At 38.2% G+C, this 18,161-nt stretch overlaps 1 protein-coding gene across 1 annotated transcript in view; it reads left to right on the top strand.

Annotated features, from left to right (window-relative positions):
• rasgrf2b (Ras protein-specific guanine nucleotide-releasing factor 2b) overlaps nucleotides 1-18,161 on the top strand; it is a gene marked incomplete in the record, with an annotated part of 40,627 nt that overhangs the window by 7,088 nt on the left and 15,378 nt on the right. Inside the window, 13 exon segments of the mRNA XM_035659211.1 lie at nucleotides 5,808-5,914; nucleotides 7,009-7,156; nucleotides 10,279-10,368; nucleotides 10,536-10,672; nucleotides 11,816-11,932; nucleotides 12,104-12,183; nucleotides 14,111-14,304; nucleotides 14,605-14,714; nucleotides 14,798-14,916; nucleotides 16,185-16,345; nucleotides 16,464-16,530; nucleotides 16,963-17,099; nucleotides 17,654-17,736. Of these exon segments, the coding sequence (XP_035515104.1) occupies nucleotides 5,808-5,914; nucleotides 7,009-7,156; nucleotides 10,279-10,368; nucleotides 10,536-10,672; nucleotides 11,816-11,932; nucleotides 12,104-12,183; nucleotides 14,111-14,304; nucleotides 14,605-14,714; nucleotides 14,798-14,916; nucleotides 16,185-16,345; nucleotides 16,464-16,530; nucleotides 16,963-17,099; nucleotides 17,654-17,736 (1,550 nt within the window).

Raw genomic sequence — 18,161 nt, 5'->3', positions numbered from 1 at the left:
CCTCCCAGCCGACTTGCTGCTGGTTTTCTTGTGGCGCGTCACATATATGTATCCATCTAATCTAAGTCTCAAGAAACCGGCAAGAAAACAAATACACATTTTCCAGAATGTCAAACTATTCCTTTACAGCAGAAGATGTACTGCATTATTTATTATGGCAAATATTATGGATGACACCTGAACACAGTCAGCCTACTGTTACTATACAGTACAATGAGGTAAAATGTTATCTTTGAGTGCCCAGGATTTCCATGATAATAGCAGTTGTGTTTCTTTGTTCTTTTCCTTGGAGCATTTTATGAAGTTATATTCAGCACAAAAAAGACATTATTGCCCCTGTGGGAGCACGACAGGAACTGAGAAATGAGAGGAACATAAAATGGAGAGAAGCAGATTGTGAGTCTGATCCAGAAAGCTGGTGGGTAGAAAAAGTGAACCCAACACCTCTCTCTTATTTATCTCTCTAAATCTTCTCACAAATGACTTTTATTGTTTCAGTAACTGATTTCATCCTTATAATGGGCAATAACATATTATGGCTTTACATGGAAATTTCAGATAAGCTGTTAAACAGGTTATCAATGAAATTTCAGTCTGTTATGAAAGCCATAAAGGGTCTGTCTGCACAATGTCTCAGCTATTTTGAAAAACACCCACAGTGTTAGAATATTATATACCTTTTAATTACTCTTATTGGGTTTTTGTGCCTCTTTTTTGATCATTATCGTGTGTGTTGTTGTTTTTCCAGAAGGAAATTTATATGCCCTGTGTATTGTCTTTTCAGACCCAAATAAGATATATGATATTTGTTGTGAATATGAAGCCAATAATCTCTTGCTGATATGTTTGAGGCATTGTGTTCCCCCATGAGTACTGCCCACAACGGGTGGTTTGAGATTAGCTGCATTCACAATCACTACATGTGGTTCTTTTGTAGTATCTCATTTTCTGTTTTCTTCCAAGGGAAACACACATGGTGTCTATTATTCCCCCCCACACACACACGTACAGGAAATCCAGTTTATAGATTATTTAGGTGTCCTCTGTAGTCTCACATACACACATGAACATAGTCTGCTCTCTGTTGTATTCCTTTCTGACGGCAATTATCACCCTGTGGGACTGCACTGAGCAGTCCCTGGTTCATCACAGCAGCACAAAGGTGGAGACACACTATACAGCTTCTAGTGGAGCCCATTGTATTTGAACAGCTTATTAATGATTTTTCCTTTCTACCTTGTAATCAGCGCATATGGATCTAAGGAATTAGATGATTCAAAAACCTGTTTCTGCTCAGAAACTTGACCGATTACCGTTAACCACAAACACACGACAAAGTACATACTGTCAGCCAGTGATTGATTTTTCCTGCAGCACTGGATTATATTTTATAAACTTTCACTTATTCACTGATGCTATGCAGTGGAATAACTTTTATTGTCCTGTGCTTTTTATGCATATTACAGTTTGTGCTTGTCCTGTTGCATACTTTTATTTTTTTGTTCAATGGTGGCATGTTTTCTCTCAACCCCTGCCTTTATGCAAGTCAAGTGAAACACACAACCATAACAACTATATTTGGATTGGAGGTGACACAAGGCAGTAGCGCGATAATACGTTTTTGTGACCGACATGGCTGCTAGTTCCACTACCACAATTATTGCATTAAGTTTGTGATTAAAAGGTGAATGAACACTTTTATATGTAGTTAATTAAGCTAAAAGAGTAAGCTTTGGAAGTCATTATTTATACTTTAACAGGTCTGCTTTGTAATGTTGAACTCACTGTGAAATGTTTTTTTAGGATTTGTGAATGGCAGACTTTTTCCTGCTTATATTTAAATCACCATGCTAGTGGTGTTGCATGTTCTTACAATATATGTACGGTATACTGTAGAACAGTTAACCATTTGCAAACCATACTGCTGTGTTTTACAACAATTGTTTCTACTGTTCTCTTCATCTTATCTTCTATCGTGATTTTTATTCATTTCAGTATGATAATGAATATCAAGTCCGCAGTATTTTATTTTATTTATTCTAAGGTAATGGAGTGCTAACTTTAAAGTCAATCTGCTCTTTATGTGCATTAACACACAAAAACAAAACACTGACGAAAACATATGCAAACTCTATGTTCACTGTGATGGGTTAAACAACTCAAGCCCTACACACCTATAGTCCTTTTACACAGTTGTTTTCACTTATAAAATGTGAGTCAGGACTGCATGGGCGCATACGAACAGTGCTTGATTGACATAATCTTCATCAGGTAATTGGCAATTCCCAGCATCCACCCAACTTCCACCTGACTAGAGCTGTAATCAGCCATCTTAATGAAAACACACTTACGTATACAAGGTCTTGAAGAGACGCAACCAAAGATCTATAACTGCACAGAACACACTCTTTAAAAGGTTTAGTATTTATGATTTGTTGCCAAAACCTAAGAAGATACTTAAAAAAAACAGTGGAAAAACCATGTAAAGCTTGCAAAGGAACCTTCATGGCAGAAAAACAGTACTTCCCAGTTCTTTTGTTCCTTTTCTTACAAAATACAATATATGTGCTGTAGGTGAGTGTGTTTCTTTCTGTTGTCTTTTAATGGAGATCAAATCTTTAACACTTGCAGCACAACTCCTTCTACCCACTGAAGCAAACAACATCAAAGCAGTGAAATGCCAAGTTGCTTTGAAAGGCTGAGTGAGAGTCGAAAAAAAACAAAAAAAACAAGGTCCATCTGTAGTATGGTACAACAAAATTTGGCCTCTTATCAGTGCAGATGCCAAAGCAGACAGCAGTGTTGCATCATTAGTGGCTATTTCAGTCCCCTAATCATCAGTGGATCCCAACAGTGATTCTGTCATCTCTGTTTTTAAATATTTATAACAGACGAGTATTTCTGGATCCCCCAGCCATCGTTTGCCTAATGAATCTATTACAACCAAGTCTAGTTTCATCTTTGACTCTTTAATCTTTAATAAAGAAAAAGTATTTCATCACAGTGCCACCATGAACCTGGTGGTTTGTGTGTTTGTGTGGTAGGTTTTCATTTCCTGACGCTCAGTCTCTGTTGGACAGTGAAAAGTAGTCAGTTTCTGTTCAGAGCTTCACACTCCTCACCTCTGTTCTCACAGCAAGCAGTTTTAAATGACTGACCTGAAATTGCTTCTGAATAATAAAATTTGCTTCCCTTCATTGTGCCTGTCTCTTGCTCAGTGGTGATAAAACACACTCCTTTGTGTCATGCTGTCAGCTTCACAGTCTCATTTTATATAATAGCTGTTCCTCAGATTAGACAAAAAAAAGAGTTTCAGGTGAGTAAATTGGTCGTTAGTGACATAAAGAGTGAAAGAGAAGGAAAGGATCTTTGTCTTTTGCTTCCTCTTTCCTCTCTGTCTTTATTTGTTTAAATGAAATTTCTTACAGTACAGTGAAGGCCCTGAGGGATGGAGGGTACATTTGAGACGATTTGAAGGGAGAGAGAGACGGTAGTCCTGGATGGTACTGTACTGTCGTTTTTGACTAATGAGAACACAGTACAGTGTTACAGTATAAGTCACTGCAATGCATGTTGAATGTTTTTAATGCCATTAGGTACCGTGTAAGGCAAAATATAGAAATATGTAAAATAGGATTAAAAATATAGATCATATTTGAGTTACTGAAACATCAAACAAACAAACAGACAACTTTAACACAAGTTAAGCAGTAGGTATAAATGGGAAGACAGGACAAAACATTTGCATTATATCAAGTATCCTGGAATGGGAAATGATTTCTACTCAACTGCAAGATGGAAATATACTGTTACTTTACAGATTAAGATATGACATATAAAAAATATGATCATGTTATAAAATAATGTAATGCATTATTATATGCATTCATCTGATAGCTTATAAATAGCTCTATTTTACCATTACAATGCAGCTCAGTAAATAAATAAAATACTACATAAATACTGACGGGTCATTTTGTCTGCATAATAAGTATGTTTACTGTTGTTATTCTTATAAAGTACATTTAGCAGTCCTACTTCTACTTTTTAGTGTAGGACTGTATTATTATTGCCATAGAGTGGTATTTCTACCTCCTTCCTTCCCTGCTTCCACCATTAAGCATAAAACAGGAGACACCACTACAATCACTGTCATTATTATCACTGTATATGTGATAATAAGGACAGGGACATCTGTGTGATCCAAGCAAGTGAATCAGTACAAACGTGGTGTGAAAATATTTGTGTTCATAATAAGGTTAAAAGCAGATATATTGTAAGCCCTGCCATATAATGTGCACTGTAAACATTTATATCTATCAATATGCTTTGTTATCTTAAATGTGCAGATAACATAGGCTCAGAAAAGCCATCTAGATCTCCAAAATCTGCATCAGCAGAAATGTTTCATTCTCTGCTTGACTCTGCTGGCTCCTAATGTCTGAAATTGCAGGATGGATCAATAAATGCTTTGAATGAATAGTGGCAGCACTGAAAAGCAGAAAATGGAAGTGCAAAACACGGCGGAATCATTGGATAGTGCGTTGCCATGGAAATGTTATCTTGTTAGGTACTGACACAATTTAGAGATATGTACTCGGTTAAGAAATATTATGTAACCGCTCCCTCTCGATCCTTCTCTGTCTCTCTTTCTCCCTGTCAAAGACTGTTAGAGCACAGATTATTGTTGATGTAATAAAATTCATCCAGCCAGTGAATCAAAATGACAGATACATAAAAAGCAGGGATAAGAGGATGGAGATGGAGGAGGGTCTCTGAGTGTGTGTGTGTGTGTTCCAGTAACCTTGCTGACTCTGTCCCCAGCCCATCCCCTCTGCAGGGGCCAAAGCCCGTCCATCCTGCTGCGGGGTAAACGTCTCTCCTTTGGTTCACTGAATCCTTACTGAGAGAGACACAAAGAGATGAAAGTATGAAGGGATGTGGGAATGGAGGAGGAGTGGGTTTTGACAACAAGAGAAGTGAGGATGTTGGTTGAGCGGGGCAGAGGAGGCGGAGTGGGATGATGGGTGAAGTGCAAAGAGAGAGGAGGAGGAGGACGAGGAGGAAAGAGGTGGTTTGATGACGAGAAGAGAAGAGGAGGAAGAGGAGAGAGAAAGTCCATGCACTGCTCAGTCTTCTCTGTTTTCCCTGACTAAGAATAGCAGCTCTTCTGGTAACCCAATGCCCCAGGACATGACCATTTGAATAAAAGCCTCTATCACTTCACATAATGCCTGGTGTGTGTGCTCTACTGTAGATGTGTGTCTCTGTGCTTGCATGTGTTGGCATGTGTCTGTGTGTAAGTGTGGGGAAGCAGTTTGAAAGGCAGATACTCAGGGAAATTCATCAGAATAATAAGAGACACAGACAGGAAACGTGAGAGAGAGAGAGAGAGAGAGAAAGAGAAGGCTAATTGATGGTGATGATAATAGGCTGGTGGAGAAAAGAGGCACAGGCGAGACTCAGTGTTTTATTTCACTGAGCAAATAACTCTGTCATGTGTGTCGAGCCACTCACCCTCCCCCATCCTGTCTTACGTGTGCTCTGCCTGCTTCTTGTAAGGCCTCTGGAACTTTACATGGGATGAATCTGGGCAAGAAAACAGCGTGAAAAGCAAATGTAGTTGAAATCAGTGTTTCCATATGTCTGTGCCATATGTCTGATTAGCTGTGGCTAGCGTCTCAAAGGAGCATCCAAAACATCTTGGTGCTGAAAAGTGAGACTGTGCTGGCACAACTGTTGTGGATGTGTTAGGTATCAGGGTCACAACATAAACAGCTTTTCTCTCTTTATTTTTCTCTCCTTAGCACTATTTTCTCATCGTGTTTGGTCACGACGGTCAGAAGCCTCTGGAGCTGCGGACTGAGGAGGAGAGTGAGTGCGATGAATGGGTGGAGGCCATCCAGCAGGCGAGGTATGCACATAGGATTGTATAAAGGGTATTTGTGTGCTTTTCCCTTTCTGTTTTGTGTAGCAGGAAATATGACGTCATAGTGAAAGGCCACAGTTTGATGTGATGTGACAGAACTTTAAGATTAGAGGACATTAATGTGAACTTTGAAGGCCATACTATTCTTTTACTTTAAAGCTGATTGTGTTCCAAATAATACTTTTTGCACTTCCATGATCCATTAGTTTAAGTTTATTTCTGGGCAGAAAATTTGATTTATATACACAGTAATTCATCTTATTATTTTCTGCTTATTATCTTACATTAAGTTACTGCAGCAACTTTTGAAGCTTCTTGGTCGTTTGTGTATTAAAAGAGGATGAGACATCTGAGGTTAGAGGTTTGTTTGAGTTGGGTTGGGTGTGTAGAACCATTGTATTCTGTTGTTGGATAATCAAACACGGATGTCCTAAAAAGATATTTGTTAGTTTCAAAAGAAGCACACATTGCTTGTATTTTATAGGTAGTACCATACAATATCAGCTTCATTAGTTGCTCCTTCTGTGTGCTATGGTAGACCTACACAGGTCTTATGACTTAATGTGCCTAATTAAACATATTCTCTTGACTGTGTGGGCATATAGAGACTGTGTGTGATTGACATTTCCTTCTCATTCTGTTAGCTTTGTTCCACATATTAGGGTGGGAAAACCTAAACCTTTATTATTGTGATTGGTATATATAATTTGTTGCAATTACCAGTATGTTGTAGCTCAGTCCAACTTCAAACCAGTGAGTAAGGTGAGGGCAAAATTACTGAAATATGAAATGTGAAATAAACTAAACTTTGCCAGAGGACTTTGTGTCCATTAAAGACACCATTGCCCACAGTTGAGACAATACGTTTTCAGGCCCCATCTTCACACAGGGTAATACATTTGAATCACCCCTTAGCTTCTATTTCATCACACTTTCAAAAGTCAGTCTCATTTTCTGCCAAAACACACATTGGGGGACAGCAAGCTGCTATTCAGTCATATTTATGATATAACGTGGTCTTCCCAGTGTCTCATTTCACTGATATCTCGGTTTGTATCGGTGAAACTCTTTATTTTCAGTTACTCTGACATCATCATTGAACGAGAGGTGCTGATGCAGAAATACATCCACCTTGTACAGATAGTGGAGACTGAGAAGGTGGCTGCCAATCAGCTGCGTACCCAGCTAGAAGATCAGGACACAGAAATTGAGAGGCTTAAAGGAGAGGTACAGCAAGCATGTGTACACACACACACACACACACACACACACACACACACACATAAATGAATTAATTTGTGGAGTTTTCCTGCCAAGCCAAAACAATATTCATCGTTAACGGCGGGCGAGCTGTGTGAATGAAGCGAGTGTGTGTTGGGTGATCGCGTGTGTAGCGGTGTGAAGCGAGAGATGCAGCGGAGATGCGTGTTTCTTTCTGGTATAAGACAGTTGTGCAGAGAGTGAATTTCTTGGAACTGATGTTCAGTGTGTGATTACTTTATAGTGTCTTCGTTTGCTCTGGCGCGGTTTGTTGCGCGCGTGTGTCGTGTTACTGCATTTCTTTTGGCATTAACGTTGTCAATTGTTGATCGCTGGAATAACATGAAACTGGTGGCAGGAATGTATTGCATTGCCCATATGCAAAACCATTCATCCATAGTGGTCAAAATCTCTACAGGCTACCTTTAAGACTACATTTCCCATTTTATGTAGTTTCTTCACTCACTCACTGATTCATTCACTCACTCACCGGCACGCCCACACAGCTCTGTGCTTACTGTCCTGCCATGAATCATTTGAAGAGTGATCTAAGGAGAAAAACATGTATATACCTGTGTATATCTATATATATATATATATCCCTTGAGTGAACACAGTGTGTCTGTGTGGGGTTGGTGTGGTGCTGTGTGTGTGTGTGTCTTCTCACAGCTGTGTTTATGGCAGTGGAGGAGTGGGTGTGAATGGTACTATTCACTTCTGAGCGTAGGAGGAGAAGCCCACCGCTCAATGAAGACAGCCCATCAGCGTCCTTACAAACAGCTGCCAAACCATTATGCTTATCGAACGCAACACATTTCTGTTCTGTCATCACTGCACAATAAATCAGACGTGCATGCTCACACACAAAACACAACCTCTACGACATTGTTAATCAGAACTAATTACAATTCTCTGTCACACACCTAAACAACAGCAGGTAATTATTGGTTTATGGTAATTGGATCAATAGCTCTAATCTTTTGTGACGTAAAATAAGTGAGCTTACCTTGGATCCTGACATCGCTTTCAAACTGCTGAAGAAAAGATTGTACATCACTAATGGGCTGGACAGTAATGTGTCTGATTGAAATCTAGTCCAAAGTAATTATTCCAATAAATTGTAGATAAAAACAAAACATTTTTAAAAAAGTTTTTGTTATAAGCGTTTAATTTGTTTCATGTACAGCAAAACAGTGTGACAGTTTGTTGCGTTGAACACCACTTTTAAAATTGTATGTTTTTGCATTGATTTGCCATGTCATGATATGTATCAATATTGTTTTATTTTGTTTATTGATAGGTTTATTGATTGCTACAAATTAAAATAGCTCATAAACCCAATAATTCAGTATTCTACATTATTTTAAATTGTGATTGGTTCTAGACAAATTTCACATCTTTGCTGTGTTGCATGCTCAGCTGACTGAACGAAAAGACTGTCTAGGTTACACAGCTAATTAACTGGAATTAATTCATTAGACGTGTATCACTTAAAATAAATGACATCATTCTTTATAGGAAAATTGGACGGATTAGGAAATTATTCAGAAGTAATGGACGTGTAACATAAAGCTTATCCACCGTGTTTAAAAAATGTAATTGCTAATCTGAGTTTTGCTGTGATTTTCCAGATATTTAGTATATCTGTTGTGCCAGATGAGAAGTTAAACCTTTGTACGTGTTCTCTTTTGTGCCACATAGTGTGCCACAAATCTGTGCAGCAGTTGTCCCCAAGGGAAGCTAGTTTCTGCTCCATAAATCACACCTCCACTTCCATTTCTAATTCTTGGCTCATCTGTGTCAATAATGTATACATTTACCTTGTATAGTCTTTTTCTATCTTCGGTAAGAAATACCACTATGTTCAAGGAGATTAGCCTGCTGCTTTTAGTTGTATTTCTCCCTTAGAGTGTGGCATATACTTATCCCCGCTACACACTGTGATTATATCTCATTGGTAGGATACATAGAGCCCTGTTGATAGTGAAAATGCTAACAAAAGACATTTTATATTAGGAAACATCTGCCTGTGTAATTGGGCTGCTCATGAAAAAAGGATTTGAGAGCCAGTGTGCAGTTGGTGATCCATCTCATTAAAACATACTCTTGTTTGTTTGTTTTTGTGTGTGTTGCTCCGTGTTTATGAATAATTAAACCAACTAGCCACTGTAACTGTCAACAGTTGGCAGACTGGCTCCTCTCTGCTGCCATTTGCATGATAGTGTGAGTGAATAAGAAAATGAAGATAAGAGTGTGTGGCTGAAAATGCTTTTGGTTTTATCTTTCATGCTTTTCTCCATCTGTGATAAACTGTGGCCTGGAGGTAAAAGTAAAAAAGTAATATAGTACTAGGGGCAGCTTAATAACATTTTGAGTTCGGCATCAGCCTGGCCTATTCCCTCTGCGATGGGTACACCTCAGTTTTCAAACCAGGAAGATGACATTAACTTTGTGGTAGGCGGCTCGCTTTTCTTACCTGCTGCGAGTAAATGTCACATGTCTAAAGGCTAATCTGACTCTGCCGTGTGAAGAGAGTATTTCATGGCTGTCAAAAGTATACCAGAACTGACATAATTAGATAGATTAGGTCTTTGAAAGGCGTTGATATTATGTTATGGTTTCCACAGGTTGGATTTTGCTAGGAATAGAACATATTCAGCCGCAGAGGATTATATGTTGTCTTCAGTACCTGCTGTGCCCTACAATCCCTCACAGGTGATCAGGCACATATAAGCCTAATTTGCTTACTGTCACCAGCTGATAGCAGCCCTCCCCCTTCTCTGTCATTCTCTCTTTCTGAATGAACACACCAGATTGTCAAAGATGAGGAAGTCTGATGTCTATCTGGTGCAAACACACCAACAATGACAACACTAAGCACACACAGCAAGACTATCACATACAATATTCAACCAAATGACTGTTTGTCCCTTTAAGAATATAATATCCTCATTCATTAAATCTTATCACTTTCTGCTATACTTAAGAAGACCTTTTTGTAATTTAATGTGATTCAGTATTTCTTTTGTGCAAACATTTAGTCACCCAAATTATTCTCATATTGTTTGTGACTGAATTTCTCCTCAAAGATTATAGCTTTGAACAAAACTAAGGAGCGAATGCTGCCTTACCATGTCAACCATGAAAATGAAGACCCGGATATCAAAAAGATCAAAAAGGTAAATAAATCTTTTCTAAAAGCTCATTTAGGTTTCATGTGTTTTTCTTTTCTGTAACCTGTCTTTTCTGGTTTCTTACATGGAATTTCTTGCCAGTGTGTGAGCATGTTGCTTGCACAGTATGTATGTATGACTGTGTCTGAGTTACCTTGTTTGTATCTCCTCAGGTGCAGAGTTTCATGCGGGGCTGGCTCTGTCGGAGGAAGTGGAAGATCATCGTTCAGGACTACATCTGTTCCCCTCACGCTGAGAGCATGAGGAAGAGGAACCAGATCGTCTTCAACATGGTGGAGGCAGAGACAGAGTATGCAAATATATTACAGTAGCACTTTGCAGTACATGATATAAATCTCATTTACTTTACACAAGGGCTTAGAAAGGATGTTCCTAATTATGTGTTATACTGTAAGCAATGCATAGTACGGTTGGGCGATATGATGATAAATATTATGATAAGATATTGTCAACCATTTTAATTGTGCAAATCAGCAAACAGGACTGCACTATGACGATATTGGATTTATAGGATCTTCGCATTATTGTGATGAAGTACTTCAATTTGTTAGATCTTTTATTTTACTGGAGTAGCCATAACAGATATTCCCATCCTATATTTCCCCTTTAGATTGTTGTCAACTGAATTTTCATTTTCAACATACTATATCATATTATATTTTGACAGTTGATATAAAAATACATACTCTAGAAGAGTAGGTAGAAGAGTTTATACATATGGTTTATACCTTCTGTACATTAATTAAATTGAACTGAATCAGTCGGATTGTCAGATCCTGATATATATATATATATATATATATATATATATATATTGGTGATAGTGAAACATGTCAAACTAATATTGCAAATTGCAACTTGCATACATATTTGGTGAATGGGCCCCATGTGAGTAAAGATGATTAGTAATTTGTATGTACTGTAATGGGCAAACAAAGACAGGCATTCATTATTCATTACGTTCAGATAGAACAAATAAAAACATTCAGGTCTGTTTATTAAAATATAAAAAAAAAACCCCAACCAATAAATAATAACCGATAAGATAAGATAAGATAAGATATTCCTTTATTAATCCCACGTAGGAGAAATTCAAGTTACACACAGCAGCATTGGGGAATATAATGCAATAAAAAGAGAGTACAGTGTACATATAATCTTATTACAAATAAGAATATTACAAAATGTAATATAAAATATAAAACTATAAATGAAAAATATATACATTAATTAAGCAGCTTGACTAAAAAACTTAACTGTACATGTGCAATTTAGTGTCTTTAATGAACATATTTGCTATTTCCTCACTGTCACTGTTCTAAAGCCTCTTTAAATCTGAACTCAGCCATTATAAGTCAATATATATGATGTAATATATATATGATATAGTGTTGAAATAATGTTTTTCCTGTTTGCCCATGTGTGATGACAGGTACGTCCACCAGCTCTACATCCTGGTCAACTGTTTTCTCAGACCTCTGAGGATGGCTGCCAGCTCCAAGAAACCCCCCATCAGCCACGACGATGTCAGCAGCATCTTCCTCAACAGGTGTGTGTATGTCTATGTGAAAGTGTGTGTGTGTGTGTGTGTGTGTGTGTGATAAAGCAACATGGTTTTAACCAAATCCCTGAAGTGATAAATATGCGAGAGGCACAAGCAGATACAGATACTGACGATTTAAAAAAATGTTTTGTCATTTTGTTTTCACACTTTCTTCAGTGAGACCATCATGTTCCTACATGAGATTTTCCATCAAGGCTTGAAGGCGAGGATAGCCAACTGGCCAACCCTGGTGCTGGGTAAGCTGTTACTTAACCATACACAAAACACATAAATAAACACAGTGTGCATACACTCAGCCAGTTACATCAAGGTCAGATTTTTAGTAGTTCTACACATCGAGTTTCTCTCATTCAAACGTCACACTTGACGTCCTACTGCCACATTCACACACATACACACACACTCGTTTCCCTATCTCAGTCTGCAACAAGCACACTCATTGTCTTGACAGACAATGACCACCCGGACCAGAAGGCATGCCACAAATTCATCTCCTAAAACAGAAGCCCCCTCGACAGATAAGCATCACCTAGGAGACAGACGGCTGAAAGACACGACAGCAAATTACTTTTGACAAATTCAAAAAGAAAAGGGCCAAATGTCACCATTATCTGACTCTGTACGTCAGGCTGACGGGTGATGTAGATTTTGTATTTTCAGTACAGATTGTTTCTTTTTTGATCTTGTCATTGAATATTTAGCATCCAGTATAACATGCTTTTAACCCCACATAGACTATATTCAGATGAATAGAAGCATCCATCTGTGACTCTGTAATTAAGGCTCTTTAAATATGTTTTTGCTTTTTCTTGCATGGTTTTGATTTTATCTTTTTGAGGGCACTGCCATTGAATAGCCTGATGGTCTAGTCATTTGGTTCTCTGCAGTGAATTAGAAAATAATAACATATAATTTATTGCTATTTCAGAATGTAACATGAATATTAAAATTAGGTTATACTGATTATTTGAGTAGACTTTGTCATGTATCTAACACCATGGTGATGCTTCTATCTTAAACCAGATGTTTGTTGTCCAAGAGGCAGAATGTGATCAATAAAGAAAACTGGGATGTAGTCACTAATATGATTATTAAAGCAATGTTAAAAAAAAAAGTGACAAAAAGTTATTATAAAAATGAAGACTAGACCAACATAGCTGCCAGATTAGTTATCCTGTCTCTTATGCAAGGAAGACAGTATCACCAGGATCAACAATAAATCCTAATAGGACGCACAAGACAGTAGTTAATCTAGTACAGTGGTTCCCAACTCTTTTCCTTAAGCATAGTGAATGCAATAACTGCTTGTATAAACAGAGAGATTTGAATGAATTTTGAGCAGATTATTTTCTGTGAATGTCGCATCAGAGATTAGTTTTCCTGATATTTTTAGCAACGTTTAATACAATTTTCTGTATTATTTTTTATTTTTTATTTTTTTAACAATCATACATAGTAAATAGGCTTTTTTTGGACAAATTCGGTGTTTTCTTCTCCCTGATGCTTGACCATTGTTGTATTAGGTCTTTGGTTGTTTTTGTTTTGGTTGTTGAAGGCTTTGTAAATATAGTTTGTGTTCAGGTCTTCGCCATGCCCTTAGCTGGTGAGATTTTATATCTTAAAAAAGAATCTAAACTTTAAGACAAGAAATAAATGCTGATATGTATATATATATAAATAATTGTATATATATGTATAAGTATAATAAGTTGTCTTACACCCTTTAAAATCAAGAAGGCCTCGCAAACCCCTGGGAAACTCTGGTGACCCCTAGTCAGGGTCGGGACCCCTAGGTCGGGACCAAGTTATCTAGTAAACATACACATGGCAAACACGTTAGCCTCTGACAACTAGTTTGTTTAGCAGTAAACAGATCTCAGATCTCAACTACATTTAATTTAATCACAAAGCTGTAATAAAAACAGTGCCAACAGATACTGCTCCAACAAGGGCATTTGGGGAGTGGATAAAAGATGTCTGTCAATATTTTCTTAGTCACAGATGACAAAAGGCTCATGGTTGACATGGCTTAAACAATGTCTGTTAAACCCCTATGGAACTGTGCCAGTAGTGATTGCTATAGCAACACTATGTTGTACCCTCATGTGACCGACATACTGCATATTCATATATGTGGTGTGTATTTTTTTGTTTTGTTTCTAGCTGACCTATTTGACATCCTGCTGCCCATGCTGAACATCTATCAGGAGTTTGTGCGTAACCATCAGTACAGCCTGCAGGTTTTGGCCAACTGTAAGCAGAATAGAGACTTTGACAAGCTCCTGAAACAGTACGAGTCTAATGCAGCCTGTGAGGGAAGGATGCTCGAGACCTTCCTCACATACCCCATGTTCCAGGTAGATCGCAGGCACCGGCACACACCCCTTTTTAGTGTTGGGCCATTGACTCTAAAAATTACTCATTACTCTTTTAAAATTAATATTATTACACACTTTACTTTACTAGTAATGAGTAACACTACTAGTTACTGGGGAAAGTAATATTATTACTAGTAATGAGTTACTGCCCAACACGGTTCCTTTTCAAACATTCTAAATCAATTCCTGCTTCTATTTATTATTGTGTAAACTGTATTCTATCAAATTATTTCATATATTTTAATAGCCTTTTCTCACATTGTTTTTTTCTCCTACAAGATTCCTCGCTACATCATCACCCTGCATGAGTTATTGGCGCACACACCTCATGAACACGTGGAGCGCAAGAGTCTTGAATTTGCCAAGTCCAAATTAGAGGAACTCTCCAGGTATGTGTCTGGTTGTCTGAAGGATTTCCTGATGCATCTTGATATTGAATACTGAACTTACTGATATATTTGTGTGTGCCCAGAGTAATGCATGATGAGGTCAGTGACACAGAGAACATCCGGAAGAACCTGGCCATAGAGAGGATGATAGTGGAGGGCTGTGACATCCTACTGGACACAAGCCAGACCTTCGTCAGGCAGGGTAAGTCTTTGTCAGCTCACAGTGCTGCTCACCGGACAGCAAAGCTCTGGAGGTTTTCCTGACAGTAAGGAGAGTCTTACTGCCTGTCTATCTATCTGAGAGTACAGACACAGAACTTCAGTGGAGCTCAGTCACTGAATCATGACATCAGCTACTGTAATACTTTCTACTGGGGGAGATGTGGCTCTCTCTCCCCTTGCCCAGTGAAAATGTTCTGCAAATTGGTTGCTTCTCCATGAATCTCAAAGATATTTTTCTGAGGAATAGTAATAATAATTTTAAAGGAAAAAAGACAAATGAGAAATTATTCCCAAACAGTTTAGAACAGAATGTTGTACTTATTTTAGTTAATCACATTTCATGTTCATTTTAATAGTTTTACTACACAAAACTGATTAAACCAGTTTCTCTTTACTCAATGGCAAACCTCTAAGCACTTGTACTGTAGCACTGAACAAGCTGTCAGTTGTTTGTTTGATGCGCTTCCCAGTTTTGATGACCTCCAGCTTCTGTTCCTATGTTCTGCTTATTGTAGTTTGCTTTGTGCACGCCAAATGAATGTGATGTAAAATTATAGATTTAAAGCTACTAGAAGTTCTCATTCTCCTACAGTGGAGATAAATGGATTGTCTGTGATCACTGGTGTATGCAAAGGTCTTAACGTGGAGCCAGAGCCAACAGTCTGCCTAACCTAACAAAACAAAGTCATTCTTGATCAAGTTAATCTCAAATGTACCACATAAAGTGCACTGTATTTATCAGGAACTGCTTCAAGCAACAAGTGGCCTGCAAAATCTTTATATTGTTTATGTGCTCTTGAAAAAGACACTGAACTTTATTCATTGCTAGTGTGCAAACCCTAATGAGCTATCTGATCTCCTGATTTGTTTAGGGTATTTACACACAGATCAAGTCAAAGGCAATTTTCCATTGTTTGTGCATGCCTGCTAAGTGAAACATGCTGCTTTACAACTGCACAGGAGAGCAGATTGTGATGTTCCCCCTGCATTTGAATCAGAGGTCAGGAGAGGAAGTCCTGACACAGTTTTGACAGTGTTGCCAAGGTTTTTATTTCTTCTAGCAGAGATAGTTTTTTGCCACTGAATCTGCCCATTTTAATGATGATCTCCTTGATTTCTTCATTTTTCATTTATGTCTGCCAGGTGCATGCACAAAATACATGTGTGCAGAAATGTTGCGTTTTACGCACTCAGCTTAGTGTCAGCTTAATGAAATGTAATGTAATCCTTTACCGTCCTGCTCCTCAGGCTCTCTGATCCAGCTGCCATCAGTGGAGCGAGGGAAGCTAAGTAAGGTCCGTCTGGGCTCTCTCTCTCTAAAGAAGGAAGGGGAAAGACAGTGCTTCCTCTTCACCAAACACTTCCTTGTCTGCACACGCAGCTCCGGGGGAAAACTGCACCTTCTCAAGGTGAGAACACCTTAACCTCAGTAGTTTAAGTAGATCTTAGAGAGGAAATTAATTTGGGATTTTTTTTTACCAAAATGCCAATAAACCATTGTCATTATTTTCTTTTAAACTTTTGCAGCAAGGTGGAGTTTTGTCCCTAATTGATTGCACACTCATAGAGGAGCCAGATGCCAGTGACGACGAGTGTAAGTTTACTGCATCAACCCAGCAGTGTTTCCACGTTAGTCGACACACATGCAGATCTTATTTGCTCATGTAGGCTCTTCATCACTCATAGAGGTTAATTAGGTGTCTTCCCTTTAAATATCAGATGTTAACCCCTTTAAATGTCAGGTTTTGATCTTTTGAGGATTCATTTTGCAAATAGGGAGTTGAAACACTCACACTACAGCCACACAAACACAAGTGCTGGGACAATCACATGCATGAGCACACATCACTTCAACACACACCTTTACACTTAAGCCTCAGGGGTGTGTAGAATGGAGATAGCAGGTCAGCTTAATTAACCCTCTGTGTGTGTGTATTATTATTATTTTTTACTATTATCATCATTAAGAGGACTGCTGTACTGTAAAAAAAAACAAAAAACTCTTTCTTTCTCATCTATCACACAGCTAAAGCTGGCGGCCAGGTATTTGGTCAGCTGGACTTTAAGCTCATAGTAGAGCCGTCAGACTCACCGTCATTCACTGTGGTGTTACTGGCGCCATCGCGGCAGGAGAAGGCAGCATGGACCAGTGATATTAGCCAGGTAATACACAAACACACACCCAGACAAACACAGAATAACAAGAACCTCCAAATAGCGAGAGCATGTGTCCACCGGGTATTGAGAAGGCTTAGTGATAAGTAAACACAGACACGGGTGCAGTTCCCCAGAGGTGAGTTCAGCTCACTGCCTCAGTACTTCACAAACACAGTAGCACCATACAAGCATGTCAGACTGGATTAATTCTTAAGTGACAAAAATACATTGACAGTTTTAAATTCCTTCTTTTTCCTCAATTCCTTATCAACCAGACTTTTGAAATATGTTCACAACAATTCTCAGCATTATGGGAGCGCACAGATTAACAAATGTGTGCTAAAAAGATTATTTTAAATTAAAGTTAGTTAATTAAAGAGTATTTTTCTCCCTGACATGTTTTAGGAGTTTGCAGACCTATCATTTCCTTTTCTGTAGTAATTCAAACAAATGTAAAGATAATTTGCAAACATTTTTACTTTCTCCGTCTTTTACTGTCATTATTTCATGTTATTATTATTATGTCATTATTTATCTTCCTTTTCTCTCCTTCTCTGTAGTGTATAGATAATATCCGCTGTAATGGCTTGATGACCAGTGTATTTGAGGAGAACTCTAAAGTCACTGTGCCTCATATGATCAAGTAAGTATGTCTGTGTTTGTGAAGAGGAATACCCATCTCTTCGTGCCATTCTTTCAAAACTTAAGTTTGTAATGTAGCATACCTGATGAATATGTTACAGTTGTGTTGATGTACAGTAAATTGTTAGGCTGTATGTTATGTATATGCTTTTTTAAAATGTGTTTTTATGTTGTTGCTGAAATCTGTTCAAAAATATTTTTTGGTATCCACTCTTATTTTTCCTTTTTTGGATTGTAAACATTTTTTACTTGGCTGTTTTTGCTCAGTTACTGTTGTAACCTTCTCCTTGCTTAGCAGCCCAGCAGTCACCCATGCTCGGTTATGTGTGTGTATGTACGTACGTGTGTATCCATCAGATCCGATGTGCGTCTCCATAAAGATGATGTTGACATTTGCTTCAGCAAGACGCTCAACTCCTGCAAGGT

Source organism: Morone saxatilis, unplaced genomic scaffold (genome assembly GCF_004916995.1).
Source record: "Morone saxatilis isolate NCDOM2014 unplaced genomic scaffold, NCSU_SB_2.0 Contig16, whole genome shotgun sequence".
NCBI classification, from domain to species: Eukaryota; Metazoa; Chordata; class Actinopteri; family Moronidae; genus Morone; species Morone saxatilis.
Note: the sequence above shows the minus strand (reverse complement) of the source record. Positions and strands in the feature narration are given on the sequence as shown.